The sequence below is a fragment of the Acanthopagrus latus genome, chromosome 15, assembly GCF_904848185.1.
Source record: "Acanthopagrus latus isolate v.2019 chromosome 15, fAcaLat1.1, whole genome shotgun sequence".
NCBI classification, from domain to species: Eukaryota; Metazoa; Chordata; class Actinopteri; order Spariformes; family Sparidae; genus Acanthopagrus; species Acanthopagrus latus.
Genome location: NC_051053.1, coordinates 10,832,486 through 10,853,348, shown reverse-complemented (window position 1 = coordinate 10,853,348; position 20,863 = coordinate 10,832,486). Strand labels below are relative to the sequence as shown.

Genomic DNA, 20,863 nt, shown 5'->3' with positions numbered 1-20,863 from the left:
CACACTGGACTGCCTTTGAACAATCGTTTAATCTCGGTAGTGGCAGAATAGAATCGGTGGATTTTTGAAGTATGTCCTTGTAATGTATACAACGTGTTCTTGTGTGTGTGTGTGTGTGTGTGTGTGTGTGTGTGTGTGTGTGTGTGTCAGGACAGTATGAGCTAGCTGCTGGCTGCAGGACAGAAATGGTCCTCCAGTCATTCCACTCTTTCTCGGTACCTTCAGCTGGTTTTGTTTACGTCTCCCTGTTCATCGTTAAACGCCCTGCCTTGTACGTTCTGTCTTCGATGTCCAGCTGTTTCCTGTAGATTACGCTAAACGTGTGAGCATGGATCATGAAAGTGGCGGTTAGGGAGTCAGATTTTGTTATCTGTGACCCGAAAGAGAAATCACCCCTATGTATCCCCGTCCTGGCCTAGTGAAATGTGAATTTCTCGAGAAATGCCTACGAGGTGCCGCTGAGTCAGTAACGCCCTGCACGCGGCTGAAACACCAACAATAAAAACTGCGTTGGACGGCCTCCAGGTGTTCGTGCCAACAGCGACGTGAGGACGTGTGCGGCTGAGAAAGAACACACATGCTCTCCCCCAGCTATGCTTGTTCATACACATCATACTTTGAAGGACAGCCAAGTCGGGGGCAGCTCCAGCTGTTTACCTGCGTGAAACAGCTGACATTATCTCCACATAAGAGCCACTGAACCAGCAAACTCTCAACGCTCCCCCGGACTCCAGGGATATTTCGTTTTCTGTGAATCTGTTTTGTGTCGAGTTTTCCGAGTTTAAAGTCAGATTTCGGAGACATACAGTCAGAACTCCGTCTTTGGCGGCAGCAGCGAGTCTCATGACAGTTCGCTCACACTATGTATGTTGTGACTTGGCTGATTCTATTTCCAGGCCGCATGTGCCAAAGTCAGCCACAGATGCTGACATATGTATAGCTGCGGCCTGCCGGTGTGAGTCACTGAATGTGGATTTGTAATGAGAGGAGTGGGACCCAATAAAAAATCAGATATGGAAACCGTAGGATGCAGCCATCCTGAATCTGTTCAAAAGAAAAAAATCCGGCACTTTCACAATGGACTGAAAAGAACTAGACCGGTGCTACATGTGAACTGTAACGAGTTGCTACGCCCTTAAGAAAAGCACACGCCCTCATTAAATGTTATTAAGACTTTACTGGAGAGAGAGATGGAGAATACCAGAGCGCAGTTCCAGCCTATGAAATGAGCTGGAAGAGATGTTCGGAAAGTGCAGCTCAGCGGGCGAGTCGACCCGATGCTCGAGGACTGTAGATGTGCTCCGGCCCGATGTAGGTATTGTAAGGCAGAAGAGGCTACAGGGGATATTTTTAGAGCTAAAACAGGAGGCATGCCCCAAGTGGGGAACAGCTGCATGGGCGTCCATCGCGTTGCATGTCAGATTAGAGAGCCTACCACTCCTGATAAGATGGGCCTGGATCAGGGCCAAATCCACTCCACCAGGTGGCCAATGATGACAGAGCCAGACACCCGCAGACACTTTACTGCACAAGTAGAGCAAGCAAGAGAAACATGGACAGTCATGTACTGATGAGACACATTTCATGTGATTTAAATGACAAGGCGCTCTTAGGATGGTGGGAGTGAGCTTCCTGTTTTTCAAGTCACTTCTAGGTTTAGGTGACGCCACAGAGCAGAGTGCTCCGTCCTTCTCTGCTTTGAGGTAAGTGTCCGTCATGGTTCATTCGCGTAGAGGAAAAAAGTGGAGTGTGTCCTTTCGGAGAAATCGCCGTACTTGGCCTTCCTGTGCTGGTCCGTCTGTTGATGTTTTGTCTTCCCTCCCCTGCAGGCCCTCCCACGCTGAGCAGGCAGAGAGAGGTGACTGTGCCCCTGCATCTCCCCCACCTCCCACCTCCGATTGCCACTTCCTCCCTCCTCACCTCCACGACACCGCCGAGTTCCCCACACCTCCTCCCACTCCCCCGGGGCGGCACGCACCTGAAGCTCTACCGACCCCGCCTGCATCTCCCCAGTTTCCTCCTCCTCCTCCTCCTCCTCCTCCGGCCCCTGCCTCCCCTCCTCTACCATCTGCTTACCAGCGTGAGGACCCTGCTTCTGCACCCAGCCACCCCCCTGTGAGGTACGAACTCTGTCTGACTGTCACCTGTTCATGAGGTCATATCACTGGAATCGTTCAATTTGTTTTGAATCTGATGTGATCGCGTGCCAGTTTTATTTCGTGCCGCTGCTGCACGACCTTACAAGATTTGTCAAGTGTTGGCATCAGTCCCTTTAGCCTGCTTGACGAAAAGTAGCCAGGTCTTTATCCTTTCAGCCCCAGTTCAGGTCAAATCGACGTTGTGGCACACTCAATTAAATACCTTGGAGATGCTGATACTCAGAGCTCCCGAACAGGGAGAGGAAATACTGGAAACACAGTCATCCATGTTGTTTTCCCATTCAAATTGAACAGAACATTATGCAGGATTTTCCTCAAAAACAATGCAGTGTTTCCTAGTATATCTGGCAACCCATTTTAGCATTTTATACTGCTATATATTTGTAAAACATACTGCTGACACAGAAAGCGGAAGAGAGAAATGAGTTGTTATTTTTTCTTAGCGAGCTTTACGGTGCTCATGTGTGTTTTTGAGAACCAGGTAAGCTTTGTGACCTGCTTTCAGTCTTGTGCTAAGCTAAGCTAACCAGCTGCTGCCTCGTGCCTGTTATTTATTTAGCATACGGACATGACAGTAACCTATTTGTGTAACTATTGAACTGTTCCTAAGAAGAGTTGACAGAGCTCACAATTACACCATACAGCCCACCGCAAACAGTAACTGACAAGAGCCTCATCTTCCATTTCAGCAGCCTGTTTTACCACCTCATGACATTATAAAATCAGCAGCACTATGCACCTCAACTCATAGGAAACAGGGTTTGTTGATATATGGAAACTCAAGTGTATGCTGCATGATTGCAGCTTGTTAATGTTGGGTTTTAGTAAAAGCATCAGGGTGAAACGTTCGTATGTGGATCTGTTCGCCATTACAGGGTGAAGCAGAGCACTTTCTGTACACGGCGCGCTTTGTCACACTCAGCTCTATCTGCCTCATCATAGCCATTTGAAGAATCACGGCTCATTTCTTCCTATTTGAGCTGCGTGCGCCCCACAACACAAAGATTTTCATTCACAACCCTGATGCTGATTGCATTTAAACACTCCTCATTATTTCGCTATCGAGCACAGCTTCCCCGCTGTCTGATAATACTTCACATTCCTCCGCAGCCACTTGGCTTTAAGATTTATTTCTTAGACTCCTCTAAGAGGGAATGACTCAGCCACTTTCACAGTGCACCGTTGATTACGACCAGCAGAGGGGGTGTTGCCTTCACAAGCGCCGTGTTCATGCTGGTGGTCTGCGTCTGCACTCTGCTGTCTGAATGCTGAAGGTATATGAAGGTGGCACATTGAGGGGCACACTCATGTATCTCACTAAGCATCATTGCTGAATTGAAGTAAACAAAGACTCATTGTTTTTCTGTGTGGAATCATGCATATTTTCTCATGACTTGGGAGTATTTAACTTTCTGAGCCACTCTTTAGCCGAGAGAACAGCAGAATTTTGAGAAGGCTGGGCTAGGGGAGTGTTGCTCTATTATTTATGACCTCTGAGAGGAGTGTTAGACAGCAGTAACACAGACTGCATATTCTGATTGGATATCACAGACTGCCCTCTTTTCCCGGAGACAGACGAGGCACGACCATGCCAACATTCCTATGTGCAGGTATAAGCTATACTTTTAATTCATAGCACATTAGTTTGAGTGTGACAGTCATATGCGATGCCAAGAACACTGAAATATGAAGTCTTTAATTTACTGGTAATAAAACAGTGATGTATCAACTCCCACTGAGCTGCCAGACGTTTAAACTATCAGCCTCCGTGAGTGTGTCAAAATGTTAGTCACCCCCAACCAAACATATGTCATGCGCTTTTTTCCTGAATGATTCACTCAGAGTAGATAGGTTATTATTAAATCCCCCTGTTGAAACAAAGCAAGACTGGCTTCCTTTTGTTTTTTATGAATAATTATTCAAAATGATTGATTTGTCAGCGTCTCCCACACATTTTATACACAGTGCTCCCTGCCACCAGGAAAATCCCCGATAGCTAAAATGTGAGAGGGAGTTGCGGCTCTTTTGTTTTTACTGGATTCCCCTGAAAACCACCGTCCAGCTCACCCCCCAGTCTCATTCATCTGAGATTTTTCTAATAACTCTTTCAGATTTCTGACTGTGTTTAAGACCAGGGGGGAATGGAAAACACTGCTTTTTACAAGCCATGTCATATGCGACCACAACACATGTCTGCCATTGAGGTAATGGATTGATTCCTGGTTCTTTCATTTTGAGGTTTCCCATCAAAGAGCTCTGATTACGCCACTGATTGCTTTTGTCATTTGATCTGATGGCGCAAGGAGAAGGAATGCTACTGAGTCCGAAGCTAAGTTGTCAGAAGATATACTGTAACTGCAGTCGGATGAAGTCAGAGATTGGATGGTTTGTAGAAACAGCCTGGGGGAAATTGATCCCATGAGTGTTTATGGGAGCGGTGCAGCCTTTTCTTGGCATGTCAGAAACAGAGGCTCGTACCCTGCCTGATCAGCAGCTGCTCAGCAGGAGGATCAGTGCGGCAGGTCAGTAACCGGCGCCCTGTCGCCAAAATCTGAAAGCAGGAAAAAAACCTCTCCAAACTGCTCATCACAGAGCAGAGCTGCTGTGTTAGTTGGAGTCATTGGCACACTTTGTCAATGCCCGACTCATACTGTGGCAGTGATCTCACTTCTTCCTGTAAAAAGTATATATTTTATTTACAACCACTTTTGACCCACAGAGAGAGAAGCATATTTTCACATTTAGCTTCAGGACTTTTCAACACATCACTAACTGTGGTGTTCATCAGAAACTCTTTGGATTTATGCCGTTTATTTCATTCATTCATTCGAGTCATTCATAAGTTGTTGGAGATGTCTTTAGAGCATCCACATCAAAGTACAGTAACGTGATAGCAAAAGTGATAAATAGGCTACAAAAATAGAGTCTGCACGCTAGATAATGCTACTGTGAACACTTATTTCCTCCATGTGTGACGTTTTGGGTGCAAGAAGGAGGCTCGCAAAATGCCACATGCAGCGGCATAAGTGTTCACGGAAGCGTTGTCTAGTGTGAGGACTCTTTCTTTGTCGCTAAATCTTTGATGCTGTTCAAATTTCCTTTCAACACTCTGAAAGGTTGTCATCATGTTATGGTGACAGGTTGTTACTGTCTGTTGCTAGCATCAACAACTAGCTACTACATAAAACCCACTTCACGAATCAGACATTTTATATTAACTGCAGTTCTTGCTTGACTGTATTTTTTTTGGATTCTTTAAAATACAACTAATCATTTCATTGATCAAAAGATTTTTTTTTTTCCTATTGCCACATTCTTAAGTAAAAACTGGGTTGGCAACCTTCCCACTAAGCATCAACCCACACCCTTGAAACAGCAAATCGCTCTGCACCATCGCAGCAGGAGCACACATAACTACATTCAAACCCTCTTCCAGGCTATGTGCTCGTGAATCGTAGTGACCCTGATTCCTCTTGATCTCCATTATGAATCTTTAAAAAAAAACTGCCTCAGCCATGTCTTCCGGTGCCTGAGTTTGTTGAATTTTTTATTCCCTGAAAAAGCATTGAAAGGCCAGACTGTTTTGCAATAGCAGCACAGATAGGATGTTTATGTTGGGCACTCAATAGGATAGGGAGCAGTACCGTACACATACAGTACATGCTTTGCTGTCCTAGATACAGCTTTAAACTGGTATGAGGGTAGCAATCAATACTTCTGCTTTAGCGAGGGGTCTGTGTTTGGGAGTGGGCGGCATTTTCACTTGTCCCCTCGGGCTGTGAAACATCGACCAACAGAATCACCCGGGACTGGAACTGCATCGATATTCTTTGTGATCGTCGGTTAATGGACTTCATGTTTACATGCAAACACTCCCCCTTTTCAACTGTGGCGTAAGGCTGGGCTTGAACACTGGGTTTTTGTGTTCTACGACACCTGAAACCGGCATACAGCGAGTTTCAGCGGCTGCAAGCACTGCAGCCTGGAGCGTCTATTGTACAGAGCCCTCATTTCCACACTTTCCCATGAGCGCACAATAGATTTATTCTTCTCATATTTCCAAATGCCTCTCTTTCCCATCGCTCCTTGACAATCACTGGGAAAATTTGCAGAACCTATGCCTGATCTTATTTCCATCCCGAAGGACACTTGGCTTGTGTCTGTCACGCACCGATGTCTAAAAGATAAAGAGGAGCTGGAAGACTCGACCAGACAGAATATCATTAATGCTCTTCTGGTCTTTGATGCAATTCATGGTTTGATGAGAGTGCCAGTAAATTAGATCAGCCTGCTGCCCGAGGATGGAAGCATATGTCTGTCACTATTCCGCAAAAAGTCACATATCAAGATAAAGTTTCTATAATAGCATTGTGTTTATCTTTAAAGGTGCTAGGTTTAAAGAGCTAGCAAGCCAACAGTAGCTACAGTCATGGATGCATAAACAGAATACAGTTAGCAGCAGTTGGCAGTTACTCTGATGATGCTACCCCTGTTTGATGGGAGTGTGAATTCAAGGTGGTGCACCTTTAACAGTTTGAATCTGATGATGGGTTTATTGTTTCCCTTCTCATTAGATGCTGAAAAAGTCTTTTTAACATGTCATATAAAATTATTTAAAGTTGCATTATGTAATTTTGGAGAATGAATTAAATTTTAAATATGTACAATATTAATGAGGTAATAACAGAAACACAGAAACATTTATTATTTCCATTTCTGAATAAACAAGCTGTTCTCAGAGAAAAAATAAGGTCTCCGAACGCTGAAAGGTAGAAAGGTGGCAGGGTCCGCCACATATAAACAGTATGAAACTTTGTCATCCTTAAAGGTCAGTTTGTTTACATAGTGCACCTTTAAAAGTTCTATTTTTGTCCTGTTTTTTGGTCTCTTTATGCTGGTCTTGTTCATGTGTGCTAGTATAGACTTACTGGTGGACTGGACTGAATGGACGTGAATATATAAATGAGTCGGAGTTGAATAACATGCTAGTTTCTAGGGAGTCTATTGTTTACCTCAGCCATCACTCCGGTTGGCCACGCTGAGCGCTGGAAGCTTCCATTGTGTGAAAAGGAGGCACAAAATTTGACATTTTCGCTATGCAGCTCACGGGCTGAGAGAGGGGGATCCTGGCAGGAGAAAGGCAAAGAGAGCAGAGAGGGACGGTTACTTCGGGAGGAAGAGGAAGGGGACTGACAGGGTGAAAGGGGAAAAAAAAACGCCTGTTAGTCAGTGTGGTTTTTGGGGTGTGCTATTGTTTAGCTCCCCTGCATAGTCGTGGTGGCAGATGAGAAAAAAAAGCTGCTTGTCTTTTTAAAGGCACAGGAGGCTGGAGTCAGGGGAGAGAGTGGAGGAGAGAGGGGGGAGGGGGGAGGAGGCAGGGAGAGCAGCAACACAGCTCAGCGATATCAGAGAGGAGGCTCCAGACACTCGTGCAAGACAGCAAGAAAGCAGGATTACTATTTTTTTTCCCCCCGTTTGTTTTGGATTATTCCCTTCCTGACATTTTACCGCTGGGGATTTGATTCCCTCCCGGTGCTGCATCATTTAACCACCAGATGAGAAGGAGCAGGAATATCCACAGTCTGTAGGGGTGCAGAGGCTGAGGGATGCCGTGCAGAAAGTCAGGAGACCTGAATCATCCGCTGCTCTGCTCCTGATGCGAGCAGCCCTCGCTCATCCTCTGCACTGCAGCACAGAAAGCTCGGCTCCGGCGCTCACCTGCCCCGACTGCCAGCCTCCTCTTGCAAGGATCACGGCGAGAGAGGGGGGAAGGTGTTTTTGTCTCGGGGAGCAGGTGGATGTGGAAGGTGGCTGGAGAGCAGGAGCAGGCAGGGGGGGGCAGGGGGGGCAGAGCTAGTCGAGGATGGGAGCCAACGAGTCCATGGAGCAAGGACAGACCCCCTGTCCCTCTCAGGAACACATGTGAGTGCGGGCCGATGGTCTGGAAATGTTCAGAGGTGTGATCGAGGAAACTGAAAAGCGGACGTAAATCAGGGAAATCACTTTGATTAGACGCTGGAGAGCAGCTCCAACTGCCTCTGCTCGTGTATTATATGTAGTCTTTTATTAATTCATGGTATTAAATTGGCCTCCTGTGCAACATTCATATTCATTGTGGGAGCAGGGTGATCTATTTTGCAGAATCTGATCCTCGGTGAGAAAAATTAAGGGTACGCTTGCCTTGACAACAATCTCTGTGAGACATTGTTTTGTTCCCTCCCTGAGTTCCTGGTGCATGTTTCCTTTTATCCTATCCTTCCATGCATGCCACTATCAAACCTTTTCATCCAATATGACCACCCTAACACGTCATCATCGTCGCTGTTGTTGTTTGCCTTCGTGATGTAAATAAAGGATGAGAGAACCGCTGCACGTGCACGGGCACATGTGCTCCGGTGTGCCTCCTCAGCTGCAGTACAGTACGTTTGGGTCAAAAACATAACAGCGCTTCTTTCAGGAGAGCCTGCTGGGAACCAGAATTAGGCAATGAGTGCAGTAGGTGCCGCTGGGAGGCTGGTGGGGTGATGTTTTTGTTCCGTGTGAAGGAGGACGCGACTGGCGCGCTGGGAGCTGGTGACGGCGTGGAAATAGCACACGCTGCCGTGGGGCGGTGGAGGAGGATAAGTCAGGAGTTTGGAGACGGAGCGAGAGTGCTCCACTTTGATGTGTTTTATTTATATCGCAGACACACTACTGCACAGGGGAACTGGGGACCAGGGGAGAGGAGAGGGATGGTGGGGGGGGATGGAGTGGATGCATGTGCGACATCTGCGATGTAGAAAATGAATGATTAATGGCACAGCGCAGTCTTTGCTCGGACCTTGGGAGGATTTTGGTACGCGCTTTTATTGCAGGGAGGCTGAGGTGGTTTCACCTACACGTGTGCCTCCGTGCCAACGATTGCTAACACGTAGGGCTTTTGCTGAGTTCACTCAGTAAAAGTAAAAGCTGAGTTTAAAAACACTCACGCCTCAAAGCGCTGCAGGGCTGTTATCTGGAAGGGTTATTTTATGTACCACATCACGTTCACGCTTTTTGTTCATTTCCATTTCCTTATGAAGTCTACAAATGAGAGTCCAGGCTGTGTTGTTGTCAGTATTCATGGGGGGATGGGATACTCTGCCCCTCTCTCGTGTGTCTCCTTCTGCAATAATGTGAATGAACCTGGCGTCTGTTCTCATCATCAAAATGGAGAGATGTTTTTAACCCCCTCCTCGCTGAGTCACGCAACCAGACCTGGCTTGTTGTTGTTTAGCGCGCCATCTGCTTGCACTCAAAGTCTCAGATTAGGCTGGATGAGATGGAGATTATCTCAGTCTGACACTCTTTTTCCTTCTCAGGACCTTCTTTGTTTTTGAGGTGATTTCTCGGACAAAGGCACACCAGACTTCAGAATGGGGGGTGGGGGTGTTTTTGCTGATTGGAGAGAGAGAGAGAGAGAGAGACAGAGACAGAATCTGCTCTTTTTCTCTCTGTTCTGGTTCTATGACCTGCAGAAGGTGCAGAGTGATTCTCCATAAGACTTCATTTCCTGAGTTCGAGGAATCATTTGCAGGGGACAGAGGCGCTTTGTGCACTTTTCATTTAAAAACCCGCTTAAAGCTGCCACTGCTCGCCACAGAAACTGGAGAGGCTCTTGTAAAATGGAAATAGGTTGTTGTGGTGGTTCACAGGGTGTACAGTGTGTATGATGTAATTCAATGCATATCCAGGCTCGTTCGTCAGGGGATTGACAGGGCTGGAGCTCCCTCTGTTGGTCTCTTCATTTCAACCTCAAAGGAGAGACTGTGTGCAGTGTCATGAAGGAGAGAATTATAGTATAATTCCATTTTATTACCTCCGCCAACCAGGTCTTTTTCTGTAGGTTGCTGGTTTGTCAGCAGGATTACACAACAACCACTGAAACTGAAACTTGGATGAAGGTCTCAGCCCAGAATAGACCCCATTAACTTTAGGGATAAAGAGACAGTCATTTTTTTTGTGAGATTTTTTGTTGATTTCTCAGAGAATAACACATGGACTTTGATGAAAAAAAAGAAACCTCAGGCATCTTGAGGTGGCTGGTATGCTATGCTCTCAATGAGTTAAAAATGGACTGTTGGGTCTTGGTGGAGGTATGCTCCCCACAAGTTATTATATCATTTATGTCTCTCAATCACAGTGAATGTGATGTTTTATCTATTTGTGAGGAGCATTTTTCACAATGTTTTAATATTCTATAGACTAAACGATCTGTAAATTCTCTATAAAATGCAGTGAGACCCCAAAGTGATGTCTTAGAATTGCTTCTTTTTTCCAATCAACATTCCAAAACCCTAAAACTCTTCATTCACCATCATAAATGACAAAGAAAAGCAGCAAATCCTCATTTAAGAAGCTGGGATGAGACAAACAGTTGTTTGATATTTTTCTGGAAATCAACAAACGAATCGGTTATCAAAACAGAAAATATTTGGTAACTACTTTTCTGTCAGTCGACTGATCAATGAATCAACTAAACGCTGCAGCAGCATTAATCAGTGTTTCGCCACTGACATTTGGTAATGCAATGAATGTGACAGGTTTATAGTGCATTGAAGTAACACCACTTTATGCTGAGGATGCCCAACAAAGCTATCTTTTGCTGCCTGATGGACAGACTGCAGATCAGTCCCGAGAGGGAAGGGATTCTTAAATGAGGAAGGGATGATGAATTGTATAGACATGGAACAGGACGTGAGCTGGGAGGAGCAGGGCTGGAGACAGATAGATGACGTGTGGTGCCCCGACAGAGAGGGTTTAGAGGCGTTTGACAGGTGAAAGACGATGGAGGGAGTATGAGGCAGCAAAATCCATCGAGGCTAATCACACAGCTGCTTGGAGGCACGCAGCCAGAACTGCCTCCATTCATCCCTCCCCTCCATCTTCTATTCCCACTGGCTTTTATCTAATCACACTTCCCTCCTCATCACTTACCACGTTTAATAGTGGCGCAGAACAGGCTTCATTTGGAAAGCCAACATCTTTAAATTCCTTTTTTTTTTTTACATGAATACGTGTATGTGGGACAGACAGGTGGTGTTAGATTTACGTGTCAGTGCAGCCCAGTTTTGACCTCTTTCCCCGGAGCTGGCGACAACTCTCCCTCCGGCACTGTGAAAGCTGTTTAGACAGGCTGAGTTGGATTGGGCTGGAAGCAGAGAGAGACACGTCTGGCTGTCTGTAACGCAGCGTCTGCCCGCCCCGCGCTGCAGAGTTCCTGTCTCCGGGCAGTCGCCTCAGCCTTTGAGAGGCTGCTATTAACTGCTGCTCTCTTTGTTTCTCTTCGCCCACTACACCCTGACTGCTCACCCACGCGCTGCTCTGTCTCTTCTTATGTTTTGTCTGCAGCTAGGTAACTTAAGGGCATGGATTTATATTTACCTTATTGATTTGTTTAATTATAGCACTCCTCTCAGCAAATGATGTTATCTCTATTAGATTCTACACTCAAATCAATATTCATTGGAATGAAAGTGTATAGAGTAAAAAAAAAAAAAAAATCCCATTTCAATCAATTCATGGGCTGTGTGCAGATGATGCTGATGCAGCAGCAGCTCGCCTCATGAATCTGCAATGTGCCTTCGCTCATCTTCTGTATCGTTCTAAACACCTCAGCGGAGCGTCAGTTGTGTATCTGTGTCAGACCGCGTGCATCCAGCCACTTCCGCTTTCGTGTTGGACTGTGTGCATCCGGCTACTTCCGCCAACGTGGAACATATGGCGCGTTCAGCCTCCAGTTGCCATAGCAACACAGTGTTTGCCATCACATGAGAAATGTCCTCTGCAAGGACGTAATCGGCATGTGGAGATGAGCCCTAATTGCCTTTTTGTTTCACTGTTTTCAGTTTTTTTCCCATCTATTCACAAAGAATCAGCTTTTATGCGATAATTTTGATTCCTCACATAAAAAGGCTGCAGGAAGCTAAAACACTCGCAGGTCTCTTGGTGTGGTATAGCCACATTACTCCCTGTATGTGGGTCCCATCCTTGGTGCTGCCTGTGCCACTGCCTGTCTGACCAACTGACACTATGATCCAGGTTCCCGGTGACTGATCCAGATGGATCTCCAGGCAGACCCGTCTTACCCTGCTGGGACACATTGAGCCTTCACAGAGATTACAGCTCTGGCTCACTTCTCTGCCATGTGCTGTCTCACACCACCATGAGCATAATGGATCTGATGCTTTTTATCTGAAGAAGTACCAGAAATGTAATGAACAGATATCGCTTCTGTTTTGCTTTGACATACTGTGCAGTGCTTTTATGTACCTTGATGAATTGGTTAGGGGAGCACATTAAAATTAGGGCCGAACGATATGCAAAAAAAAAAAATTTTGATTATTCTGACAGATATTGCAATTGCTTTGAGTCAGAAAATCATTTGAGTCATTTCTGCTTTTCATTTTCATGAAAAAAAGTACAAACAGTATTAAGATGTAATTTTCGCAGTGGTCTGTTCCCTTGCATTCAGAAAATAGTTGTAGGATGATGCATCTCATCTCAGCAAATAAAAGCGTCACTTATAATGGTATATTACGATGCATTTTTGGAGGGGTCTGGAAACTGTGTCTATTGATTGCAGTTTCAACACTGTTTCGATTATTTGTTCAGCCTGAATTTCAGTGTCAGTACAATATGTTAGTCCTGCCATATTGGTGGCTGAGAGGAGTCTCCATCACTGCTGCTGTGATATTACCCCAGGGATAGTGAACATATTGGCTGTGGCAGCAAAATACGTTTATTACCAGCCTCCTATATAAACACTAAAGTCTCAGCTCTGAATTTGTGTTGCATGGGTGATCTTGATGGGTAGATAATGTCTCAGGACCACAATGTCTTTCATACTGCAGGCTTTTATTTGATCCATGCTTGAGCTGCTCTGTGATAGAAAACCCCCACAGGGTGCCTCGAGGTGAATCCTTATAGATCGATATAGATGGCTAGATCAATATAGTGTACTTGGAGGTGTCTTTTAACTGTGGGGGCATCCTTGTCCCTTCTACTGTCAATGGTCTTGCATTTGTGTATGTTGAAGAAGAATAGGAGTCAAATTTTGCTTCAGGCATTTTTATTTCTCATTATCATTTTATGGGTTTAGACCATTTTGTTCATTGTGACAGTTTATAATGTTCCAGAATGTGTTGAAGAAGCCATCTCATGTGCCAGCACACATATTTTCACTAATCAGTAGTTCACGTTTCAGTTTGTCTTTGAAAATGATAGAGGTTTGTAGAGCAAAATCTGTGTGTGCCTTTTTGAATTGACCAGAAAGTAAATTTTCCTTGTTGTTTAGGCAGAAAGAGACACTGTGCCAGAGATAAGAGGATAGGGAATATATCTCAGATGCTGTGGTGGTGAAAATAAAGCAGCGGGCTTTATCAGAACAGTTTCAGCTGGTGGGCAATAGCCTGCCTTTTCTTCTGTGTGGATACAGCAAAATGGTTAGAGAGAGAGAGAGAGAGAGAGAGAGAGAGAGAGAGAGAGAGAGAGAAGGAGGTAGAGGGAGGGAGGAAAGCAGAGGGATGAAGGCTGGGAGAGAGAGAGTGTGCTAGAATATACAGTATGCAGGAGGTGGGCTCCTGCAGCCAGTCTCAGTTAGATTGGGAGGCATCAGTTCCTACTGGGGAGGACTGGAGACGGACTGATATGGCTACAGATGACAAAGAGAGGCAACCTGAAAGGACTGAGATAGTAGATTAGACACAAAGAGATCTGGATTTTACACTACAGAGAAAAAGAGAGAAGGGAGGTCTTGATCATCTGAGGACGAGGCGGTGGGCGTCTACCTGTGTGTCAGGCAGTAGCATCGTGGTGCGGAGAGGTGCAGCCTGCCGGCAGCCATGGCAGTGAGTGCGTGGCAGGCTCTGTCTCCACTGCAGTGGGCTCGCTGGGGCTGGGACACACTGCTGGGAGGAGCAGGAGATGGGGACAGCCCGGACTCCGATCCAGCTCTTGGGCTCATGAAGCGTCTCTCCTGGGGCTCACGTCATGACAACATGATAAGGACTGGCGGGGGGCCGGTCAGACAGAGGTGAGACAGGCAGGGAGGCTGCATGGGGCCACATATGGTCAGATGATACATTGATCAACAGAGCGTGGAGGCTGGTTATGGAAGACCAATCAATATTGCTTATGCTTTGAGTAACAAGATTTTGATTTTCATTACAGCCTTAAATCAGAGACCTTTTCTGTTTTTGGCACAGCATTCGCGTCATTCCTTATCCATCTATCTCATGGCTGTGATATCTATAGATCTTGAGGTGGTCTTGTGTGCTCTGAGGGTAATTCTGTGTCTCAGATGTGTCATTATCTGTCACCGCACTGCAGATTCAGTGTTTTCATTTGTATCCATATAGGCTTACAAGAAATGAAAACAGAAACACACACTAGCCTTGGGCTATTTAAAAATACACACACACCACAGGAAGTGCCACTAACTGCCTTTGGTAAACCTATTTGATGACAGTTTTGTCATATATTGCACTAAAGAATGATATCTCATCTGCTTATGTGGGAAATAAATGTGTACTTTGTGATATAAAGGAGTCATTAAAGTTCAAGTTCATACTGCAGGCTTTTATTTGATCCATGTTTGAGCTGGTCTGTGATAGAAAACCACCACATGATGCCTTGAGGTGAATCCTTACGGGTTGGCTAGATCAATATAGTGTACTTGGAGGTGTTGTTTAACTCTAGGGGCCTCGTCCCTTCTACCATCAATGGTCTTGCATTTGTGTACCGCTAATTCTTAACAGCAGCCTTGACTTAATGTGTCCTTATCTTTTGTTTTAGGAGCTCAGACTCTGATGGAGCGTTTGAAACCCCCGAATCCACAACTCCAGTGAAGGCTGTTTCACCTACAGAGCCACAAACTCAGCAACCTCCATCCAATGACAAAGGTATTGTTGTTATTTATTATATTGTTCCAGCTCCTACACAATGATGCTCTGGTACACGGTCAAAAAAAAAAAAAGCAGGTGAAAGGAAGTCTTGTTGCACCATCTAGTGGAGTAACGCTGTCCCTCCCATCTGGCTTTGTTTGCTGAGACAAGCATCTCCACTGCACTAACTAAGGCTTTTGGGATATCTAAGAAAAGCTGACCAATCAGTTCAGTCTTTCTCCCTGCGTGGTTATTTTTCATGGCTTTCTATCCAACTGAGGAAGACTGATATTCAATTATTTATAGCACATTCATCTCTATAATTGAATGTGTCACCAGCCAGCTGCCTCTTTTGTCTCCGTGCTGGCTCTCTTTGATCAGACCTGCATCTCAACCCCGAAATATGTAATAACAACAATTGAATTAAATTTTTGATTTCACCTTTTTAGCAGCGAAATAAAACCTCTCTCTATTTCGCAGAAGCAGACACATCAGTCCATGATCCTGCCTCCAATTTGACCTCAGAAGATCGACCATGCCGCTCACCGTCCATTGTTTTTGATGAGGACAAGCCCATCGCAGCCAGTGGCACCTACAACATCGAGGTTTTTGCTTCAGATAACACTCTCACACGTTCACTCAGCCTCCAGGGAGGAGAGCTAGAAAGCGCTGGTCTGTTGGACGGATCAACACTCGGGGGAGGCTTCCGTCAACATTCTGAATCCTTCAGCGTTGGCACTGAGAGTGCCCCGGGGACCCTCCACAGACCCAAGAAAGTCCGTACTGGCTCTTTGAAGAAGAAGCCTCTTCTCAGACAGAACTCGAACCCAGAGAGTCCAAGGCCAGCCTCATCCAGCAGCACCCCGGAGATCAAGAAGCGGGCAAAGCCACGAACTACCAACCCTCTCCAGACTCAGGAGGAAGCAGAGGGAGGACCTACAACCCCAAGCCCTGGAGGAACCCTCCGAAGGACCAGGAAGAGCCGTGTGGAGACTCCACCTCCTCTGCCAGAGGAGACCAATCACACCAGCCAAGAGGAGAGCCTTGAAACCCCGGCCCTACCCTTGTGCCAGGAGGAGAAGCCTCTCCCCGGTAGTCCACCGGTGAAAGACGAGTCTCCCATCCCTCCGAGTGGCGCCTACAAATGGGACCCAGATAATTTTGACAACATTGACCCTTTCAATACTGGAGGCAGCAAAATTGCCAATTCCCCTGTTTTGGGTCGTAAAGGTCCAGTGTGTGCTGCAATTGCAACACCTCCAGAGGATCCCTGTCTCTCTGCTGTGGAGCCGTGTCCTCCCCCTCCTCAAGAGCAGCCAATCACCAACCCTGAGGAGCTACCCATCCTCCCCAAACGTCAGCCAGTAAGGCTGGAGTTTGACTACTCAGAGGAGAGTGGTGAGGCGCCACACCAGGCCTCTCCCCCACCCAAGAAATTGGGCAAAAAGCCCGGTGGCAAAATGCCTCTGAGGAAACCGAAGCTGGGGCTAAAGAAGGCCCCTCCGGCACAGCTGGACAACGATCCTCCAGCAACCCACAATGGCAATGAGGAGGACATCCCTGTTCCTAAAGTATCGTACAACTTTGAACCTAGCAAATGGGACGATCCGAACTTCAATCCATTTTCTTCAAAGGCAGGTATTCCCAACTCCCCCAAACTGTCCAGGCCATCTTACGGCTTTGACCCAAATAACTTTGATGACGCCATAGACCCTTTCCAATCTTCCAATAAGATGGCCAACTCCCCTCCCAAGGCCTCTGCCTCCTTTGAACTGTCATCCAATGACTATGAAAATGAAAATGACAATGACAATGACAACATCGGGGAACTGGCTGACCAAAATCAAAACAAACCCGCCAAGAAGAAGAAAACTCCCATCAAATCGTAAGTTCAGTTTTATTACTGTTACTACAGGAGCATACATTTATGTTTTCATGTGTAGGAATGTCTGTGTCTGTTGGTGAGGGTTTTTTTATGTTAGTGTGTGTTTGTCTGTGGTCCTCTTGTGTATTATGCCGGTGTCCTCTGTCTGTCTCTCTGTCACCTGTGTCTGTGTATTTCCATATGTCACAGGAAGTCCAGGGGTGTGTCTTCTCTATGTTGTCTGTTGTAAGTACAGGGACAAAGCAACTACTTTCCACCCATTTTGACCCTTAATTTCACGTGGCTCCTTGTTAAAAGCAGCACGTTGCCCTGTGGTCCCTCTTCCTATTAACAGAAACATCACAATCCCCGTATCCCTCATATCAAACTATACCTTCACTTTAATCGTGCTCATTTAAACTGATGGACACACGTTTTCAGTTTTGTTTCATATTTTGTATTGTGTACGCGCCAGTCCCGTATATGAAAGTGACAGTTTTATTTTACTATTGTTCTGGCTGTAAATTCTACTTGTGGACTCATCTAGTACCTTACAGCATAGCACACAAAGGTGCCATGTTATCTCATGATTGAGCTTGAAACCCTCTACAATCGAGGTCAGTGCTACAGTGCTCAACGAGGTGCTGTTGAGTGACAGACAAACTTCACACGTGGAGATGATTTATTGAGTTTGTTGTGTTGATGCTTTTGACTGTTGCTCTTCAAAATATTTAAACATTAAAACAGAAAACTGATTTGTATCTAAACTTTGTCCAAAACATATATATTGTTACAATTATCAGAGCAAATCCTGCTGTAGGGTAAAAGCTTCCATTACCGTTTGCAACTGAAGATGAGAAATTCTTCCTTGCAGATAGTCGCGTGTCTACTGACACACTGTGGCCGGTCTGCAAGTGTGTAACAAAGGAGGTGCTTGTGCGCCCTCTCGTGTTCATTGTTGGCTATTGTTAAACAAGCTTAAGCCAGAAATACACTATATTACCAAAAGTATTCGCTCACCCATTCAAATGATCAGAATCAGGTGTTCTAATCACTTGGCCTGGCCCCAGGTGTATAAATTCAAGCACTCAGGCATGCAGACTGTGAAACAAGACATTTGTGAAAGAATGGGCCGCTCTCAGGAGCTCAGTGAATTCCAGCGTGGAACTGTCATAGGATGCCACTTGTGCAACAAATCCAGTCGTGAAATTTCCTCGCTCCTAAATATTCCACAGTCAACTGTCAGCTCTATTATAACAAAATGGAAGCGTTTGGGAACAACAGCAACTCAGCCACGAAGTGGTAGGCCACGTAAAGTGACGGAGAGGGGTCAGCGGATGCTGAAGCGCATAGTGCAAAGAGGTCGCCGACTTTCTGCACAGTCAATTGCTAGAGAGCTACAAACTTCATGTGACCTTCAGATTAGCCCAAGTACAGTACGCAGAGAGCTTCATGGAATGGGTTTCCATGGCCGAGCAGCTGCAGCCAAGCCACACATCACCAAGTGCAATGCAAGGCGTCGGATGCAATGGTGTAAAGCACGCCGTCACTGGCCTCTAGAGCAGTGGAGACGCGTTCTCTGGAGTGATGAATCACGCTTTTCCATCTGGCAATCTGATGGACGAGTCTGGGTTTGGAGGTTGCCAGGAGAACGGTACATTTCAGATTGCATTGTGCCAACTGTGAAATTTGGTGGAGGAGGAATTATGGTATGGGGTTGTTTTTCAGGAGCTGGGCTTGGCCCCTTAGTTCCAGTGAAAGGAACATTGAATGCTTCAGGATACCAAAACATTTTGGACAATTCCATGCTCCCAACCTTGTGGGAACAGTTTGGAGCGGGCCCCTTCCTCTTCCAACATGACTGTGCACCAGTGCACAAAGCAAGGTCCATAAAGACGTGGATGACAGAGTCTGGTGTGGATGAACTTGACTGGCCTGCACAGAGTCCTGACCTGAACCCGATAGAACACCTTTGGGATGAATTAGAGCTGAGACTGATTAAATAATGCAGTATGTACTGTATAGTGCATTCTCCAATTTGTTGCAGTTTTTTGAGAAGAAAAATGTGTGACACCGCAGCATTTAAAAAAAAAATCTTCTTCTCCAAGTGTAACATGTTTCTCAGTACAATCCCAGCAAATGTCCCATCATTGTGATTTCATTAGTTTTTTTCAGTGAAAATGACAATTGATTCAATTAAGGCCTAGCTACAACATGTAATGTCCAAGTGCCAGTAAAAGAAAGGGAAAAAACAAAGGAAAACATATTTTTTTTTAGACAGAACCATGGTCACATGAATTCTTCTAATTGTACGACTACTGGAACAGCGAAAATGATGATCCATCCCTACTGAGAAGCCATCTTCTATGGAATATACAAAATTAAAACTGAGTATCAAAAGTAAAACCTTTCCACTTACAGTTAACCTACAGTCCTGACTAACCTACCACATCATCAAATACTCTCATGTCAAGAATACAGTATGTGTCATTTCTTGATTTGTGTGAAATGTGAACTACTCATAACATACATTCATTCATTGAATTCTACTCTTCACTGTACAGTAACTAACTATGCTACGGATCATCATAAACATTTCAGTGTTTCGTTTCAGCCACACGTAGGCCACAGTAAGTCGTTCTGTGAAACATATGCTAATGCTGCTCTATGCAAAAAATGTTGTCCTGTTATGCAAAAGCAGATGAACCAACCAGTTTCACATTTTAGCCATTTATACGTGTGAAACTGTAGCACTCCACTTGGTGTTAGACAGGCGTGTGCTGGATCTAATAAAGAGTTTCACACAGAAGGCGTCGAGTGATTCTAGATCCGGATGAGTCACTGTTTATGTTTTTTCTCAGTAATACTTTCAGAGTGAAGAGGTCGCCAAAGAAATCCCCAATATCTGATTCATCCCAGGTGTGTACATAATTCTCCCTATTTGTGCATCTCTCCGACATTTGTCCGCCTGTATTTCTGTCACTGTTAACCACCGTTGTGTTGCAGGATCCCACGCCCGCAGATGAACCCTCCTCCCTCCACCAACAGGACGACCACGCCACGGACGAGGAGAAGCTGGCCTCCTCCACCAGTCAAAAGTGGGCAGCCCTGCACGACATGGAGGCCGACTTGAACTCTGACCAACAAGACTTCCCCCAGCCATCTGACCTTACGTCCTTTGTTAACGAGAACAGTCTTCCTCATCAGGCTCCAGGTGAGGCTCAGCTGTCTGGCTCTCTCAGATCCCTCTTTGTACGTCCGGCCACCTGTGTCCAAATAAAAGCTAACAGAGATCAAAGCATACCACAGACAGACGGTGCTCAAAGGAAATTCAAAGCCGGTGTCTGGATAATATACAACGATCAGCTGCTTTACTCTTCATTCATCCGGCGACGCTATTGATTTTTGAGGCTGCTTCCAAATAAAACTGCTGGCCCAGTTCTCCACTGCCCTCTGACCTCCAGAAGTACCACCTCTCCCCAGAGGCAGTATGGCTCAACTCATCTGGGTCAGACATGAAATGACAAATGCTCAGCCCTGCCTCAGCTTCTGATCGCATCAGTCCGGAGTTTGACACTGGCTGAAATGTCTCTCCATTTGTCCCTCTGCGTCTGACATTTTGTTTTGTCTTTTCCGTCTCAGTGCAAGACTATGAAATTGAGTACATGGAGAAGATTGGCTCCGCTTCGCCTGTGAGTGTTGGATGTTATTCAAAGGATGTTTGCTGTTTTCTTTATTTAAACAGGTTTGTTTGTTAGAATCCAGATTTAAACAGGTTGGTGTTTATTCTCTTATGTGTCTTGTAGCCACTGTCTGTGAAGAAGCCATCGTTGTACCTGAAGTTGGACTCAGTATCTGACGGCCTCACCAAGAATTCGTGTGCACATGGATCCGAGCCCAGCTCCCCCTGCACAGGGTACGATGCACTCTGCTACTAC

The 20,863-nt window shown here is 45.7% G+C and overlaps 1 protein-coding gene across 1 annotated transcript in view; it reads left to right on the top strand.

Annotated features, from left to right (window-relative positions):
* The window catches only part of tacc2 (transforming, acidic coiled-coil containing protein 2), a 57,416-nt gene that overhangs the window by 24,734 nt on the left and 11,819 nt on the right, over window positions 1-20,863 (top strand). Inside the window, exons 6-12 of the mRNA XM_037123739.1 lie at window positions 1,830-2,120; window positions 14,973-15,079; window positions 15,542-16,946; window positions 19,787-19,844; window positions 19,932-20,139; window positions 20,568-20,617; window positions 20,732-20,841. Coding sequence (XP_036979634.1) covers window positions 1,830-2,120; window positions 14,973-15,079; window positions 15,542-16,946; window positions 19,787-19,844; window positions 19,932-20,139; window positions 20,568-20,617; window positions 20,732-20,841 — 2,229 coding nt within the window. The remainder of the gene's footprint in view (window positions 1-1,829; window positions 2,121-14,972; window positions 15,080-15,541; window positions 16,947-19,786; window positions 19,845-19,931; window positions 20,140-20,567; window positions 20,618-20,731; window positions 20,842-20,863) is intronic.